The sequence below is a fragment of the Pelecanus crispus genome, chromosome 10 (genome assembly GCF_030463565.1).
Source record: "Pelecanus crispus isolate bPelCri1 chromosome 10, bPelCri1.pri, whole genome shotgun sequence".
Taxonomy (NCBI): domain Eukaryota; kingdom Metazoa; phylum Chordata; class Aves; order Pelecaniformes; family Pelecanidae; genus Pelecanus; species Pelecanus crispus.
Genome location: NC_134652.1, coordinates 13,916,938 through 13,936,499, shown reverse-complemented (window position 1 = coordinate 13,936,499; position 19,562 = coordinate 13,916,938). Strand labels below are relative to the sequence as shown.

At 40.8% G+C, this 19,562-nt stretch overlaps 1 protein-coding gene across 1 annotated transcript in view; it reads left to right on the top strand.

Annotated features, from left to right (window-relative positions):
* The window catches only part of SORCS3 (sortilin related VPS10 domain containing receptor 3), a 316,586-nt gene that overhangs the window by 197,426 nt on the left and 99,598 nt on the right, over positions 1-19,562 (top strand). Inside the window, exon 5 of the mRNA XM_075718061.1 lies at positions 6,800-6,873. Within this exon, the coding sequence (XP_075574176.1) occupies positions 6,800-6,873 (74 nt within the window). The remainder of the gene's footprint in view (positions 1-6,799; positions 6,874-19,562) is intronic.

Here is a 19,562-nt window from a genome sequence, read left to right as displayed (position 1 = left end):
GCTTGGAATTTCTGTGCTTAATTCAACAAGTGGAGAGTGTGGTGACTAGATGGATCTGACTGTCAGGAGTAGTCTCACAGTTGTTGAGTAGGGGTAGGAGTTATTTTAGAGTTAAATGAAAGAAATATAACAGGGAGAAATGCAATTATTACTTATATCCTTTCACTTTCTGGAGCAGTTACCTCCAATGGTGCAGACTCTTTTGGTTTGGTGGATTTTTTTGGTTTTGGGTTTGTTTTGGGTTTGTTTTTTTTTTTTTTTTTTGCTAAGTCAGGGCAACCTTATTAAATCCTTCCTATGTCTAATTTTAGGTGTGGAAAAAAGGTCTTTCTTTGGAGTGGGTGAAGTAAGGACCATCCATTTATTCTATACAGAATATTTTTCCAAGATCTTGCAAAATGTTTCTCCGGCAGTACTCAGCTGCTCAGTGTGCCTTTAGAAAAATTGTTGGTGTTGTCATCTCCTGAAACATTTTCACTGGAGTTTGAATTTATTGCATATGGCTCTCTTCTTCCATGTGATGGGTTATCTCTGGCAGTTGTGAGACATGGCTTCTCTGTTCTGTACTTTCAAGGCTGAAAAGTATTGTGAGTTTTTCCTCCAATTCATTTTCCTTCTAGGAACAAATTTTCTGACACGTTAATTATGGCACCTTCTTCTCCTTTTGCAATTTCATCTGTAACACAGAAGTGTAGAGAAAAGACACACCTTGTAATTTTCTGAGTGGTTTACAACTTTTTCTCAGCTTCTGAGCCTCTAATTTTTTTCCAGTGATCATGGTCATTTTCCCTCTGTAGAGAAAATTTAAGACCCTGCAACAGACTTGCTATTCTGAGTTACTCTTTGCAGACCGCTTGCACGCAGTCCAATTTCCTACAGAAATGTTGACCTAATTTTTTTTTTCTTCTGTCCCAGTTTAATTTTTTGGCAGGAATCCTCCACACATCTTGTAGATTTCTCCCACTAGCTCTGGCTGAGAAGGTGTTGGTTTGCTTTTGTGATTTTCTGGGATCAGAGCCATCTTTTCATGTAAGCAATTCAAGCTACTGCCTGGGATTGTGCTCTTCTGAGGACATGGCAGTTCAGGCTAATCTGTCCCTCCTCTTCCATCCTGTTACCATGTGTCAGCTGCGGCCCAGTAATTACCATGAGGCTGACTCTCACCCTGCTGGATTAATATGAATACATCTTTCTGTCATCAGCTGGATGTATTGTCTGGGGGAAGTATAATTTTGTGTGTAATAAATGAATTGTTCCTTTAAGTATGTATAGTCCAGCTTTTCTTCCTCACTCTGACACCATTATTTGCAAGCTCCAAATTCACTCCAGGGTTGGCTGGCAGACAGGAAACTACTGAGATTCTCTCCACATGTTTGCTCAGGCCAATAGACCCTATTTCATAGCAACAAAGAGTATTTGATTTTATTTGGATATAAGCTTTTTATGTATGTTCTTGATACCCTAATTATTCTGTGCCTGAGCAAGAAAGTCTATAAATATCAAAGCTCTCTGAATTTCTTTAGTCTGTTGCCTATTGCTTCTCAATCTATACATGACATCTTCAGTGTGCCTCTTCCTGTGGTAAAGTGTATCCAGGCTAATGTACGTTTGGCCTTTCTTCAGCTTGTGCTGAACGTTCAGTCTTCTGCCTATTTCCCCCATGAAGACCAAGCAGGTCAACCTGGGAACAAGGAACCTAGCATGAGATCCATCTCAACTAAATCATCTGTCTGTGGTGGGGTTATCTCCTTCTGCACTAGTCACTGGGGACTTCTCTTAGTGTCTATGGAGAGAAATGGAGGCTTTTAAGGCATGAATAATAAGCAATTTTAGAAGTGTATCTTAGTATGGGAATTGTGCTTTAGAAGTGACTGTTTTGAGCCTGTTTCTTGCCTGTCTAAAAATAAGCCTTGGTGACTAGCTTGGATATGGGTGACTAACATCAGGGGGTTGAATATCTTCCTGTGGTTTCCATGTTTTTCCTTCATTGCTCATGCTTCTCCCCTCTCTCCGTAAGTGGAGTTTAAGCAGGCCAGTTTCTCACGCTGCTCCAGTTCTGAGAAGCTTGACTTCTTGAGCAAAAGCATCCTTTTGTATTTTTTGCTAGCTCTCATTGGGAAAATAAATGAAAAGCCGAAAACAGATTACCCCAGTGCGAAACAAGATCATCTGAGCAAGCCAGCAGGATGTGTCACCCAGAGAGTTTGTAGTGGAGGATTGCAACAGCATGGAGACATTTTTCATATGCAAGGCTGTGTGCATGCATGTGTGTGTATAACTCCTTCCTTTCCAGCTCTGTAGTTCTGACTGTGTTTCTGGCATGTTGCACATGTTCATGGCATAGAATCTGACACCAGGGATAAAACTCCCTCTTTAAGGGGCTTGCTGCTTATCTCGGAAACAATGCTGATGTTAAATGAAATGTTGCAAGTGTTCTTAGAGTTTGAAGAAGAAGAATTCTGCCTGTGATATGTAATATCCTCATGATTCAGAGTTGTGCTGAGCAAGACAAGCATGAGTTAAGGTTCTGGCCTGTGGTGAAATAAAGTTGTGTATACCTTGGGGTGCCAAGGTCTTTCCTCGCACAGATTGTGTGTTCTTGGTAAAACACAGGACTGTGTTGGTGGATGTGATAGGTCTGGTACTATGATCCTTGAGTGTGGAGCATTGTGATGCTGTTTGGAAAAATATTTGCTATTTACCTTCTTGATGTACAGTCTTTTTTTTAATAGTAGGTCTAGCTAGGCTCCTGAGCATAGGCAGATTTTCCCCAGTGCTCGGTACCCATTTTCAAAGTCTGTGCCTCTGCTGCTGAGCTGGGGTGACCTCAAAGCCAGGTGTGAAAGCAGAGCTACTCTTGGATCCTGCTAGTGTGACCAGGCTGATACTTACAGGGTAATACTTTAGGTGCTTCATCAGGCCTGAAAGCACATTAAAAGGCATATTTTTTTGACATGCAATGCTGGCCCCTTCACCTTCCTGTATCCCATCTGCCCTGTGGCACTGTCGCATGCCAGTCTGTGGACAAGCAGAAATTCTAGGGTCATGCCTAGTAAAAACCCCTGTTGCCTGCTGCAAAGGTAGATTAGATTCATAAGCATCATTCAGATGGGCTCAGTAGGGAATTTGAACATTGTTTGTTTTCAAAAGCACCTCAGCTTTCAGGAGGCTCCTGGAACCTGTCTGCTCAAATAGGTGCAGAGGTTGCTGGGATTGGCTGAGTGCTCTGACTGTGTTTACTGAGGTGCCTCTGTAGTAGATGTGGGATTCTGAGTGTATTTTCATGTTAAAAAATGAATTTTGTCACCCTTACCTTGAGTCAGGACTTCATCCTTCTGGTTTGCATCCTGCTTCTGAATTGCTCCTTAGTCAAGTCCTCTGCACACCACTCTTCAGCTGTGTCAAGGCACAAGATCAGCCCATACAAACATGAAGACCCATAATGGTCTTAATTTTTCATTTATCAGAGTAGGTCAAATAACACAAGGGAGTTACAGAAAGGGCATACCCTCACAGTATACCCTCATGGTACACTGAAGTCCATCCCCCTTAAACTAATGTGTTGGAGCTCTCTGGGAGGTGGAAATGCCAGAGATTACTTGTCACTAAAGAGCGAGAGCAGCGCTTTAAAAAGGGAAAATCTTGGCACCAAACAAACCTCATTTCTTTCCACAGCTTAGTATTCAGCGTTAGGACAAATTAATCTCTATTGAAATCTGCTGTACTTGCCACTAAATTTGTTGCCTCTTCTAAAAGCACCTCTTCTCCTGTGAAGGGAGGTGAGCAGAAAGTGTACATATATATTCAGTTTTAATGCATCCTAGAAAACTCTTTATTGTATGTTCAACATTAACCTTTACATTCACATCTGTAAATAATGCTATAAAAGTGAACTGGGCCAGAGAGACCTTTCAGGAATTTGTTCTGTCGTACAGCTTTGAGACTCAATCATTTGGTTAAAATTCAAAGTGGGTGCCTAGAATAAGTAGGTGAATAAATAAATAAAAGTTCTTGAAATGAATAATATCCTCCTTATCTCTTTATCTGAAATCACCTAAAGGCTGCAAGTTCAATTTAATCCTTCTACTGTCAGTCTGAGCTTTAATAGAAAGAAGGGGGGGGGGGGGGGGGGGGGAAGTACTGGTGTCTGGTTTTTAACTTGATAAAGAGAAGGATGCTCCCTGAATGAGACAGTGTGGGAGAGATGAGTAGTTAGAAAGAGATTGTGCTTCATGCCACTGAGCTATCTGTAGCTATTGCTGTTATGCAGCTGCAAAAGAAAAGGAAATGCTAGGGGCAAAAGATAGAAGAGAATCTAAGGAAATGGATATATTTTGCTAATCCTTGCCTCTCATGGTCATAATGGTTAATCCGTTGCAGAATACAAAACGGATGCTCGTCCCACTTGCACTTGCTTGTGAAATGGGAGTTAACTGAGGCTAAGCTGTCTGGAGCACATGATTGTACAGCACCGTGGCTCAATCTGCAAGTCATAACCACAGTCAGGAAATGGAAAGGATAGCCAAGTTGTATGATGCAACTGATGCAACTCAGTCTGTGTGCAGAGGACCTTGTATGTGTAAAAACCATGTCAAATGACTCAAGGAATATTGCTGGCAGGCACCATGCTAACATCAAGGCAGAGTTGTAGCACTGTACAGTTTTGACTCTTGGAGTGTGGATTTTCAATTATTGTTTCTAAATATCTGGATGTTCCTTCAGAAGGAAGGATGTGACGCTCTTTGGATAAATATTTGCTATTTACCTTCTTGATGTACAGCCTTGATATTGACTTCATAAGCCTATCCTTGAATTTGGAGAAAAAAATTTCTTTTCCTGCCTCCTTTAATTAAAAAAGATAAGGAGGATTCCTTTTGGGACAGAGGATTCTCTACTGTATTTTTTTTAGACTATCACCGTGATTGGTTGAGCAGAAAAGCAGAGGAAGCCCAGATAATGTGGGCTTTTAGTACAGTATCTTACCTTATCTAGCAACAGTGCCAAAGAAATACTTCCAAATTGGAATATTCATTCAGATCATGTCTGATCTCCTGAAGAACATGGAGCAGAAAATCTTTCCTAATGTTTCTTACCTCATCCCAGTGATATTGGTTGGAGTGAAATCTACATAATTGGAGCCCATTTTGACATGAAGATTGGAGGATGCCTGCTTCCATCTCTTTTCCCTTGATGTGCTTTATTCACTGGCAGCTTGAGCTGTCATCAACAACATGAATTGTCGTTCCTCTTGGCGTAACTGCAAAGGACTGATTGTTTTGTCTTTACATATACCAGTTGCATTAGATACTTGATGAGGTCTGAATTTCGGTTTTTGAATTTCCTTTTGCTAGCTATATGGTGCTTTGGTTGTGTAGTTGAGTACAAACATAGTAAGAATTAATCAGCTCCTTCAGGCTTTGGACACTGCTCAAACAGCCCTTTCCAATCACCTTTGTAAATCGTTCTGTGGTCCAGCTCTGACGTGGGTGCTGAATCTCTGTGGTCAAAGATATTGCCCATTCAAGAAGGTTTAATATTCAGTGTGAGGACATACAGTTTATCTTCCCAGTCACACTTAGCCATCCATCAGAACTGTGCCATAGTACACATCACTAGGTTGTGAACCCTTCTAATCTGAACATGGACCTGCCTCCGATTTGTAAATCCAGTTACTCAAAATCAAATCAAATGCAGAACCTTTACTCAAATGATGCAGTGTTCCCATTAAGGACCTAAATTTGGATATTACAAACATTTAAGTTTCTTAGCTCTGTTATCTACCTCCTTAGCCTGCAATCAACCTTTATTTTATTAAGCCAGAATTTATTTCATGTGAAATTTATTTGAAACCTTGTTCAAAACACTGCCTGCTATTTATTTCTCTGTGATGTAGTTGTAAAGCACAGTAGTTATTTCTCAAAGTGTATTTTTTTTTTCTGAAGAACCAAACTTGATCAAAGTTAGAGAAAAGGAGCTTATGTATGCTTTGATTATGAGTGGATTGTGGGTAATAAACTAAATATATGGATAATGGTGTTTGTGGTATTAAGTTGAGTATGTATGAAGCAAACCTATGTCTGAGACTTAGTGTGGAGTTGCATGGCAATTTGGTTACATGACAGCTGCACCGTTTGTTAGCCAGAAAGACTCAAAATGATAGTTAGATTGAAAATTTGGCTTTCAAGAAGAACCACTTCACTATCTTTAATGCTTAACTAATGAACAGATTGATTTCTAACTTATCTCAAAATTTAGACCTTGTTCTGAATATAGAAGTTGTAAATTAGGAATAATTTCCTTTTCTTTCCCACACAGAAGAGAGATGTAATCCACACCATAAAAACAAATTGCAGCATGACCTTGAGTATAGAGTCACTACCTACCACATCATAGTCAGGTTAACAAATCTAATTTGTCTTTCATTCTATTTAATGTTAGGAATTTACGTGTCATCAATCACCTGCTTCCTGTTGGGCTGAAAAAGCCAGGGAGACTGCCAGTTTTGTCATATGGCAGCCGAAATGAATGTGTTGACAGCTGAAATTGGGAAGCACAAAAATGTTAGAAAAAGGTTTTTGGAAGAGCCAACCTGCTTTTGAGTCTCAGCAGCTCAGTCTGGGTTAAATGTGAGGGGAGGAAATTGCTTTATTAGCCTTCCCTGCCGGCGAGGCTGATCGAAAACTGTGCAGGACAATCCGTTTCTGTTCTTTAATTTCAGCTGATTTTAATACTTTATTTAGTGGCAGTCCTTCCTCTTCTTCCTCAAAGTTTATACTTCCTCTCTCTCTCTGTCTTTCAGCTGTACAGCTCCATGGACTTTGGAAGAAAATGGCAGCTCATGCATGAGCGGGTCACTCCAAACAGGTTTTATTGGTGAGTTATGCCCTCAGGCTTTGCTTGCTTTGGGCAGGTCATAGAGGGGATAAGGGCATCTAACTTGAAGGGATTGGTTGCTTTACCTGAACACTAAGTAAGCCCTTGGGTTTGGTAATCATCGATGTTATATACTCAATCCATAATACATATTTTGCAGTGCTATAGCTGAATGTCTCCATGCTTGTACCTGTTTCTTATCTGATAACAGTGGTGTCTTGTAGACAAGCACAAGTCTTTTGATAATTGCAAACCTCCTGCTTCTTTGTTATATACCTACTTACTGTAACACAGAGAAACTGTCCAGTACTTCAGTGACAAAGTTATGATCATTAGACCTCCTATTTTTCAACCCTTCTGAGAGCTGCTTTAGCCTACAACACAGTCTTTGTGCAGAGCCAGCCACTCTGGCCAGTCTCCTTATGCAACCGTTGGGAGAAAGGATGATTCAGACTCTGCTTTGAATCACTCTCTGAGGAGCCAGTTTCTTTCTCCTGACTGGTGAAGACCCCAGGATCTGCAAACAGTTTGTTAAAAATCTGCTCTGTGACTATCTTCCTTTGCATTTCCCAAGCGTTGGCCTCCAAAATTGGGAGTGTCTTAAAACCAGATGATTAGACAAATTTAGTTCCTGTCTCCAAGCTCCTCCATTTCAGCTGCCACTTTTCCAAACTTCTCTCCACCATGTGAAGGCCCAAGACTTGAATTTAGAGACAAAGTGAAAACCCAGCAGTAGTCTTCTGTAGTTGAATCTAGGATTTGGGGCTTGAATCAGATTCTTAACGCTGTACTACATGCCAGATGATGATGATGTGTGTGTGAACATGTAGAAGTGCTGATTTACAGAATCTCTGAATAGTTGAAGAAGTGCCTGGTCCTTAAGGCCAAAAAAGATCATAATATTAAGTAACCAGAGGCTCTTATTTTGAATAGTTAAAAATAAAAAGGACTTGGATGACTTAAGAATTGACTCCCAATTGCAAAGCATGATGTATATATCTTAGAGTCAAATTCTCATAGAAATTCTTGCACGTCATTACAAGTACCTGGAATCCAGGTCCAAAATATCTATAGATTGGATTTTCAGTATTTCCACACCTTGCAGTGGATCTAGACACCTCACAGGATTTTCAAATTGTCTAGGTCCTTCTGCAAATCTCACTAAACAGCTTTAGACTCCCACATTTAAAACAAGGCTTTTTGGCACCAAGTCTAGAGATTTCCCTCAGTGTGCCTGTGGATTTTGGACAATGCAAGAAGGTTTTTGAACATCTAGGAAAGCAAGTTGTAAGGTGCCTAAATCACATAGACCCGCAAAATGTATCAAAGATCTAGAACCTTGTCTGACCATGTCACTGTTTCACATTTCCTTAGTGAAGGAAAGGTGGTTGTGTTCTCCTGGTTGTGGTGGCAGGTGGTTGATTGACCTAACTATCCAAAATACTTTGATTTCACTATTCATGCTAGGTGCACATGACAAAGATTAGTGTAGATCCTCTCCAGGTGTATCTTTCTGTGGAGTAGAATAGCGGGTCCTATAGGATAACTGTACCCTACTCTTCAAATAGCACAGTTGAGCTTAGGGGAGAGGCTTTCTTGGAGGATAAAGTGCAAGGGCTGACCTGACTTGGTAACAAAGCAGAATCTCTTTCTGAAGGAGAGGCTGTGTTGTTGTGTATTTTTTTCTACTTTTGTATAATAATGGTTAATGGAAATTGCCTGTTTGTCTGTCCATTTGACACCCAAACCTGTAGATTGTTTTCCACAATCTACCTCATTTTTCGTACAACCTTTTGGCTGCATAGTTTGAATGCTGCTTTTTAACACTGCATTATATAAAGCCTCTGTTTCAAGTGTCTCTTTCTCTTACAAAATGTAGAAGTCTTCTATAGTTAAAGCTCATATGGCATAGACCTAGAAATCTTTATTCTACTCAGAAACAGTAGAATCCCACTGACAATAAACTTTCCAAGAGAGTGAATTAGATTTTTCCCAGAGTGAGAGAGATTTGAACCAATTCATAGGGCAGGGGTCAGAGATATTGAAATTTTGGAACATAATAACTCCCCTTAGCTGTCTGATTTCTTTCTTTTTTCCTTTCTTTCTCTTTAAAGATGCAAACTGTGGTGGCTTACAAGCTCTGGCTTGTAAGATGTGTACAGACAAAGAAAGCAAAGAACACTTTAGCCTTGGGAATTCGGTGATTTCTTTTTGTTAGGCTATGAAAGAGGGAGAAAGTGGGTATAGCTGTAAGTTTCAGAGGGGCATGAGCCACTACTCTGTGGAGTTCATCAGCCTATCAAATACTACATTATCAAACCTCTTAATTAAAACTTCCAGGAAAGGTGAAATAATAATGATAGGGAGATGCCAAAACCAGAGGTAAGCTGCTCATTTGTGCTGCTCTGCACTGTTTATTAGTAGGGGCTCAGGTAAGCATCCTTCATCAAATGGGACAGCCTTCATCTGATTTGAATGATGATGGCTTTATCTGGGGAAGCCTTTGTCAAATTTTTTTGCCTTCAAAGCATGACTTTCATCACTCAGGCTGCCGTGAACGGGCTTGTGAAGACTATAATCTTCACCTGGTTCATGGGATCACTCAGCCTGACAGGCAGAGGTCTTTCTTTTTCTCTCTGAGACCTTTCCAAATAATTATACCTTCCCTGAGAGAGCTCAGAGATAGAGACTTTAAGGCCAGGAGAAAATTACGATTGCATCAGAACTTGTGAGGTTGGGATGTGAATTTTCACTCAGCAGAGTAAGCAAGACCTCTTTGTTAGTCATGGACACAGAAGTCACTCTGTACATTGCATTTTGCTGTAGCTCTGGCAGGCAGCATCTGTGATGGATCCCCACTGGTCAAAAACAAAGTACTAAGCTCCCATCCTGATCTGTGGCTTTGTATCCTGGCTGTTGCCTTTGACTTCTTTCCTTAGTCCCAGGTGTTGGTGCTAATCACTGGGTTGTAGCTTTGCGTTCTCATCCCGTACGGATGTCACATGTTCCCGCAGTTTATGGAATGTGTCTCATCAGTTCCTGTGGCCAGCTCAAAGTTTGTGCATAAGCTGAGATTCACCTCTGGGTCACTCATAAAAACTAGGATTTGAGATCTCTACTTCTGTAGTAGTGATTAATTTGTTAGCTACACCCACTGATGGCAGTGGCAGAGCTTGAACAGAATGTGTTACTTGATGTGAGTACAGGCATCCAAATTTGGCTCCCACATGCATTGGCCTCAGAGATTTTAATAACTTAGGATCCTGTAAGGCTGGAAATAGGAGCTTACGCTAATGTGATACAGAAATTCCCAGATCACTCATCACTCTGAAATTACTCAAGATAACTGGAACCAGCATGGGTGCAAAGTTTGTTAAGGACCTACTCAATGTTCTTTTCTTTTAGAACACATTTCTGCAGCTCCCTCTGGGCCCTGTTCATTTTCTCTCACTGTAACTTAGACACCTGTGCTGTCATGTGGAGGGATATAAAAAATACAGTCCGTATTTTGTACTGTAGAAATGTTGGGGAAGTTTCCTTGTCTGTAACACACTTGGTGTGTTCTATGCTGACTAAATACTGTCTCTGTTCAGATAAGAACTCAAAGGACCTTCAGTTGCTTTACTGCCCTTGCCTTTTCCTGTGGTGGGACAACAGGACTTAAGCAGGTGGGCAGGACAGTTTGGTTAATGGAGCATTTGCCAAGCCTTGTTCAGCACTTTGCCGGACCACAGCTTTTCCATGTCATCTTGGGTGACTCGAGCTGACTTTGCTTTGTTACTCCCTAAGAAAGACTGGGATAGGAGAGCATTTCTTTTCCTTGTTGAGTGTAATGGGTGAAGTACTCAAATATTGCGATACCAGATGCTACAGCAGTGGATTAAGAGCACTGAAGGGCACTAGAGAGTTAAAAGATGCTTTAGTGGCATATGAAGTCCTTTTATAATTTTACAGCTTAATTCTTTAAAATGTGGAGTTCCACAAGGTGACCTATGTTTTCTGGCTAACAGCTAAACGGCTGTGAATGTCATCCCCTGCCCATCTGTCTTTGGAGGCTCTATGTTTGTTGAGCAGACACAGGGATCTCCATCCTGTGCAGAGGACAGAGCTATACTCCTTGGGACACCCACTCCCTTTCTTAAGGTCTCCCCGGGCTGCTCTTTGCTGGAGGACTCATTCACGTTTCCTGCCTCCCATCATCACTGGGGAATATGAAGCGGTGGATGTGGGACTATTTTCCATTTTTGTTGCATGGTACATCTAGCATCTAGACATTTATACTTCTCTATCTTTTTTTTTTTTTTTTTCTTTTAAACATTCTCACTGGGACTTTGGGTGATTCTGTCAAAGCCCAGGAGAGGGAAAACACATTTGTGTGGAAGAGAGGGAGAAATCTGCACAGCATTTAGAATCATAGAATAGAATCATAGAATCGTTTAGGTTGGAAAAGACCTTTAAGATCATCCAGTCCAACTGCTAACCTAACATTACCAAGTCCACACTAAACAAATCAAGGGTAGACTAGACTAAACCATGTCCCAAAGTGCCACATCTACCTGTTTTTTGAACCCTTCCAGGGATGGTGACTCCACCACCTCTCTGGGCAGCCTGTTCCAATGCTTGACTACCCTTTCCATAAAGAAATTTTTCCTAATATCCAACCTAAACCTCCCCTGATGCAGCTTGAGCCCATTTCCTCTTGTCCTATCGCTAGCTACTTGGGAGAAGAGACCAACACCCACCTCACTACAACCTCCTTTCAGGTAGTTGTAGAGAGCGATAAGGTCTCCCCTCAGCCTCCTCTTCTCCAGACTAAACAACCCCAGTTCCCTCAGCTGCTCCTCATAAGACCTGTGCTCCAGACCCTTCACCAGCTTCATTGCCCTTCTCTGGACACACTCCAGCACCTCAATGTCTTTCTTGTATTGAGGGGCCCAAAACTGCACACAGTATTCCAGGTGCGGCTTCACCAGTGCCGAGAACAGGGGAACAATCACCTCCCTGCTCCTGCTGGCCACGCTATTCCTGATACAAGCCAGGATGCTGTTGGCCTTCTTGGCCACCTGGGCACACTGCTGGCTCATGTTCAGCTGGCTGTCAACCAACACCCCCAGGTCCTTTTCTGCCAGGCAGCTTTCCAGCCACTCTTCCCCAAACCTGTAATGTTGCATGGGGTTGTTGTGTCCAAAGTGCAGGACCCAGCACTTGGCCTTGTTAAACCTCATACAGTTGGCCTTGGCCCATCGATCCAGCCTGCCCAGATCCCTCTGCAGGGCCATCCTACCCTTGAGAAGATCAACACTCCCACACAGTTTGGTGTCATCTGCAAACTTACTGAGGGTGCACTCAATCCCCTCATCCAGATCATTGATAAAGATATTGAACAAGGCTGGCCCCAAAACAGAGCCCTGTGGAACACCACTCATGACCGGTTGCCAACTGGATTTAAGTCCATTCACCACTACTCTCTGGGCTCAGCCACCCAACCATTTTTTTACCCAGCAAAGAGTATGTCCATCTAAGCCATGAGCAGCCATTTCTGATAGCTATGGGGATATTTGGAGTGCTGAAGTCAGTGCCCAGGATGAGCCTAGTCAGCAAAAGACACTGAAATACACACTAGTGATGAAAGCTGGGCAGAAAACACCAACAAGGCAGGAGGGGAGAGACAGCAGGAGGAGGAAAATAGGGCATGCACTAGCCTGGCTTCAAGGAGCAGTCTTTGTATCTGCAAATAGGAAAAATGTGGTGTAACAAGCAGTTCTCCAATACACCGCTGATTCCCTCACTGAGACTCCCCAGAATTTTTTTTTTTCTCTTTCTGTGATAACCAACCAGATTTCTGGTTGTTTTGGTATCCATGAATGCCAGTCCACAGTCGTTTTGAACTCCAGGGATTAAAAATTTGGCAGAAGGGAAGAGGCTGAGCTTTCACTGGGAGAAGGGAAGAGGCTGTGCATCGACTTAGGCTATGCTTTGGAGTTACAGCTTTTCTGTCACAGTTGTTTGAGGCATAAGCCAGCAAATTTTGTCTCTTGGGGCAAGGTTTTCCATCCTTTTTGTCATGATTTTGGATAGGAATGGTGATAAATTTTAGCCAGTGTATTTCTATTTATTTACAGCTTGAATTTCATGAAGACTAGAGCAGAGGCTGGTTTGGATATCTGAGTAATGTAACAGAAGATAAGGGATTTACCTCGATGTTCCAAAAGGTTATGGTCTGGGTTTGGATCTGCAGTTGGGCAGAGGTTTGCATCTGTTTTTATTTCCTCATCTCTGTGACAGCACTGATATTTCCTAATCCCGGTGCCAATTTGGGTCCACACAGACTGTTTCAGCAGCAGTTCCAGAAGTGACCTTTGGATGCAGCTAAGGTTACCTTTACTTGACTAGTTTGCCAGCAATGAAATAGTCAAATATGTGCCTGTCTGTCCTGTAAATCCCACTAATCATTAACTACCAGATGGTGTCATTGCATAGTGCTGGGGAAACATTGCCTGATTTTTTACAGCCAAGTTTAGTGTTAAGAAAACACAGTCTTGTAAATGTCAAATTGAGTATTAAGTAATCTTGCATTAGAGATTTTCAGAATTAAAACCATACCATACATGGAGCTGTGGATATAAGGAATAATTCCAGTTTGGCAGCCATGGATAACACCACCTATAGCAGGATCAAGGCATATACCCAGTGGCTATTCACGTAGATTGCACATGAAAAACCAAACAGGGACCTATTACTGGAGGCTCCTGTGGGCTAATGACTCATTTGCCTATGCTAAGGGACTTGCTTCCCATGCCCTGTGGGTGAGAACACCTGGGAAAGGTTTTTCTCCCAGAGGGTAATGCTAACATAAATCTGGAATGTGTTACTCAAACCACCACGACCATGAATTGCACCAGGCTGAGGACAAAATCTTCAAACTCTAGCCTCAAGCTCTGTAGTAAGAGTTCGGGAGAGATGTGACCTTCTTAAAAGGTCTTGGCACATATTGAAAGATTTCCTTGCAAGGTCACATTAGTTAATTAAAGATCACAACACCATGGTGATAATAAGACCAATTTTATTTTCCTTTTCACTTAAAAGATTGGCAAGTGGGGGAACTGTGAGGATAGGGATTTTCTTTTCATTTTGTGTGCCTACAATTAGTGCAATTGGCCCTATAGATATTTAACATTTCCAAACGTTAGGCTGTAACTGACTAGCTTGTGATTACATGGTGGCAGAGATAGAAATGGAACCTGGATATAGAGTTGGATATTTTTTGTTGGCTGAAATAGTGTTTATGTTTGTTGAAAAAGTTTCAAGTCAATAAAGATATTTTAGAATTCATGTCAACATTATCAAAATGTTTCTCTCAAAAAATTAAACAAAGGAGCATCCTGACATGGTTGAAATTATTTGGATGGTTTTTAGTGTTTTTTAAATTTGAATAAAATCTCATTTTGCAATATATGAGCTTTTAAAAATTAAAGTAGGGAAAGAGTGCAGTCTGAAACAAAGTGTCTGGATAAAATCAACATAGAGGGATCCTGACTTCTATTCCTACCTTGATCTTTTGTAGATGCAGTGCAGATACTGGTCCCTTATGTCCAAGTTAGATGTTCAGTATGTTTATAATGTGCTTTTTCATAACTGTGATCAGTAATTTATAAGAGTCATCAACAAAGTTTGAGAAACTTTTGTAAGTTTTACATTTTGCTTTTGTCCATGAGCATATTTTTTCTTAAACTTAATCCTATTGCTAAGTATTCTTCCAGGGATGTTGTGATTGCTTTCATAGATATCTAAGAGTATAAAATCCTAAATAACCCTAAGAAAAAGAAAATCCTTCACTATCTGACTCTGGGAAACCCTGCAGGATTATTTTATAGAGGCCATATAGACCCCACATGTTCTGTATGTGCCTAGGGTTAGTGTAATATTCAGATTACTATTCCTATTTTTGAGCATAGTTCATGGTTTTTTTGAAACTAATCTATGAGAGATTGACACAAATAGTTGTATTTTGGAAAGCATCTTTGTAGAAGTTGGCAAAAAAACCTAGTACACTACTGGAGGAGTATTATGGAATATTTTCTAGTTTACCTGAGACTAAAAGCAATGATACTTGGGTTTCTGGATTGTATGTACACTGTATGCTAACTAATGGCTTCATCTTACAAAGGAAATTTGATACAAGCAGTCTCTTGTACTATGAATTTAAGCTCTAAGTAGCAGCTGATGCATTGGAAGAACTCCTAAAGGATGTTCATTGCCTGACTTTGCTGTCATGTGATGCTCCTCTCCGTACTGTCTGCTTTCCTAGGAAGATAAGTGTTTGACTTTTACAGAATCCTGTGGATGCCATGCTGTCAGGCTCCCTGGTCTCAAAGCTGTTTTAGCAAGAAAAAAGAAAAGCATACTGGCTACAAGGATTGTGTGTGATCATGAAGGGAAATAATTTAAAATACTTTAAATTCTCCTTTAAAACCCATGAACTACATAACAAATGAACCACAGGAAAAGAGCCACATGATAGCAAACTTAGAATTTATATACCATCTCTGAAATTCTGGCTGCTATCACAGCCAAAATGAGTTCTTTCAGAGGGTGGTATAGTACCCTCTGGGAGGGCAGTTTTGGAGTAAGTCACCTTTGAGAAACTTTTCTTTCTAACCTCCTTTTGCTTGAGAAACGCAGCATATCTTGCCAGAAGGAGGGATTATCCCATCTCCACTAATATAACTGTGGATGTCCTTACATAAATACTATCTGGCTTTTAGAATTTTTGATTTGTTGTGATTTTAGTACAATTTGTGATGTTAGCCATATTTATGACTTTAATGTACTGTGGCTGGCAGTGATTTTTTTTTTTTTTTTTTTTTTAAAAGACTGGAAAAGTAAGGGCTGAAATATTTCTGTTCATTGGTTTTAAATTTAATGCTTACCACTAAATGTCACATATTGTACTGCAGTGAGGGCTTTCAGCCATCAAAAAAAGCCTTTTGCTTTGGTCTCTCATCAGTCAGGTTTCTTTATGTCCCAGGGGTCAGTCTCTTCTCTTATCTCCCCGGTTGCTAATCTTGGATCACTTTGTAATCCCCCCCATTCTCTTGTGACTAATTGTCTGAGACTGGAACAAACCAGATAAACCCCTAGTAAGAAAGATCTAAGGAGGAATTTGTTGACTATTTCTCCCAATTAAGATTGATCCCTGGACTGGATCTCAATGCTATGTCTGTCTGGACAGTGGAAGGATTTGTTTTCTTCTCATGCAACAGGCATAAGATGTTCATACTTCATCTCTGTGTTTCACAGGCCGGTGTTGGAAGCTTAAATGCTGTACTGCAGACTCATGCAGCCTGCCTGGGCTGACTTCATGCTGTCTCTCCCTGATGCACATGAACTCAAACACAAATTAATTTCAGCCTGTCAGTAACAGTCCCAGAGTAATTCTTTGTGATACTTTGTAGGAAGCAGTGATGAAAGCCAACCCTCTAATTAATATATTGAATAATGCATCTCCCTGAGGCATATGGGGATCTCCCATACTGTCATAGCTTGGCAAAGCTAATTAAAAGCTAGGCTGCCAGTAGTATCGTACTTTGTGCTCTCTGGCTAGCAAGGAATATTCTCCCACTTTTTTTGTGTGGCATTTGGCTTCGGTTTTGGCCTTTGTTCTATACCACATGAATCTCTGTTTCTGGAAAGATGGGTGAATTTTCATTGTGGGAGAGAACCCTTCTTGCTTTTAGATGGAGAGAAATCTCTTTTGCAGAGAAATTTTTGGGAGTTGTTTTAAAAGTCACCACTGTTCTGAGAAGATGAGGAATGACCTTTTCACATACTGTGATTGAGGACATAATTTTCCAGCCATTTCATTCAGTGGCAAAATACCTGCTGACATCAAGGAGCTGAGCAGCTTTCCTGGACATCCCTGCTGCCCCAGACCTCATCCCAGATGACTCACTTGGATTTCCAGAGATGCATCTTTTTGTGCGGGTTCTTACAGCTCTTGTTTCTTTGCAGCAGCCAGGGCTGGAAGCATTCTTGCATTGGAGAAAGTTGCAATCTAATGGACAATTTATCCTCAGTAAGTACATTAATACTGTCAGGGACCATTTTTACTTGAACTAGATTTTCAGTCATACCTCAAAGCTCTTCAGGTAGATTTTCTCAAGAAGAATCAAGAAGGATCCAGATAAATTTGGGTTCCTTTCCCTGAACTGATTTCAGCCTCTGAACCTTTGGAAGTTTGCCTGCCATTAAGTTGAACAATACCAGTTGTTTTATTTAACAGAAGGAGCTGAACCCATGCTGTGCAGAAAGAACAGTCTTATCATGGCAAAACAGACAAGATGTTTCTGCATTCACTTAAATGTGAGCCATTTGTGTCGCTCAATAACATCCATTAAAGATAAGGAGGTCCCTCTTTATGCCTTCTGCCTGTTGGAAATTAAGAAACTCTCTTAAAACGGCAATTCATCAGCAGTTATATGAGGTAGAATTCATTCTCGGCAAGAGAAGAAATTGAAACTCCCATCCTTTTGTTCCCTGGCATTCCCCTGAGCCTCCTCTGTAGAATGAGATGAGTTTAATTCTGCTATTGTTAAGCATAGTGAGCATGAAGCTACATCAGAACGTAAGAGCGGGAAGGAGTATCTTATTAGCTGCGCTACGGGTTCTTTTAAATAATGTTGATTCAGTAACTTGTCTCTTGCTGATCATATACAGAACAAGGACGAGAAGCCAGTGAGTGAGGCTGTTTTACTTGCATATTTGGAGTGAGCTAATTGGAATAGGAGATAGCAGTGGTTATCATAGCTCTATAATTAGATCATAGATAATTTTCCTCCATTGGGCAGAAGGCAATGAAAATGGGATGTAGACACATTTCCATGTTTAGTGAAATATCAGAAGTTTTGCAGCTGAATTTGAGAGGAACATACTGACCTGTGACTGCCAGCAAGGATTGAGGAAATAATAAATAATACCTGTAGACTTCAGAGCTTATTGCTGTGGATCTGGGTTTTCTCCCATAGGAAAAAATCCTGCTTTTTATTGGAAAAAATAAAGAAAAACAAACCAAAAACCCTGCCAGGATTTTGGCCAAAGGGTGCAGAAAGATTCTTGGGTTTTGCTAACAATATTTTTGGTTTTAGGTTTTGATTGAAAATCTTTGAGGGAAGGAGACATGTTCCATTATAATATTGATTTTAGGGGCAATCTGTAATAGTGACTCCCTAAAGCCATTTCTGGATCTGCTGTAGTTTCTCTAGAATTCTTTTTTTTCTTTCTACAAATCATTAGATTTGAACAGTGTGTTGACATTTTGGAATTTGCCTTGAGGCTAGAAAACAGCAGAATATTACTTTTCATTTGGCCTTGTACATTTCTTGCCTTTTATTGCTCATCTATAACAACAGATTAAGAACCTAACAAAAGAGAAGCTCTTGATTTACCTACAGCTTGACCATACATCTTTACTTCTTGACATGTGGGTAGTACAAACTCCCACTGCAGCATTCTGCCCTGAGCTTTCTTACTTGCAAAGGGTAATGCTTTGGAGATGGGGATGCTTTGGGACTCTTCTGTTGTGAAGAGCTGGCAGTGTGTCTAGTGCTCAGCCCTCCTGGGCAGCCTTGGCTGCTTATTGTTGGTGCACCTATCTAACTTGAAGCAAAGGAACCCACAAAAGCTCCATGATTTCTCTGGTCTCTCCTGCTACAGTGTCAGTCTTCTACTGATGGAGAGACCTGCAAGTGGCTGGCCATTTTATTCATCTCGTCTCCAGTCTGTCTGCGAGGATGCTTCTGTTTTGAATTCTGTTTTGAATGTCTTGTCATCAGACACATGGTGATCTGCAGACTTCCTGTCACAGTTGCTTTTACCCATTATAGCCCTGCAGACTTGCTGTTTCTATGGACAGAGCCTGTCTTTGCACATCTGTCTGCTGCCAGAATCCTGTCTGTTTCCTGGTTTTTTTTTGTCTTTTCCTCTTGTGGATGTTGGGACTCTCACTCTCAGTGGCTAATTGAGTGTGATTTTTTTTTTGGGGGGGGACACAAGGAGACAGTTGATATATTTATGCTTGCTGGCCCAGAACAGAGTTGTTTGTTCTCCCCTTTCTCTTCCTTCCCCTTCTTCTTCTTACCTTTCTCTCTCTCTTCCTAGCTGATGGTTAAAAGTCAAAGAATGAAATAGGCCATTTGTTCTCTTCAGGTTAGCATCTGAAATGAAAAGAAACAACTGTAACAAAAGATTTGTGACAGATACCTAGTTTTTCACATTGCCTTTCTCCAAAATCCATATACTGAATGACAAATTTATTTCCAGAATGTTAGATGTTATCCCAGGGTGATTCTTCACAATATTCTGCAACAGGGAATGTGGAAACTCATCCTTCCTTAATTAATACAATATGCAATGCCCATAGGCATATTGGGCTCATCAGCATATCCTATACATTTTGCCTGTGCCAAGTTTCATACTCTTTGGACAATTTAAGTTTTATTTTTATTCATCTACTGCTGCATTTATTAAATGATGCCCTCACTCTGAAGCTTTTCAGAGGCACTATATTCTGCCTAGGACTCTGTTAATAGCTGAATCACTGAGCCTTAGCGTTTCAGGCATGTCATAATTTCAGTCAGAAAATGTTCATACAAATGAGGGCAATTAAACACACAGTGAACTGAGAATTCTTA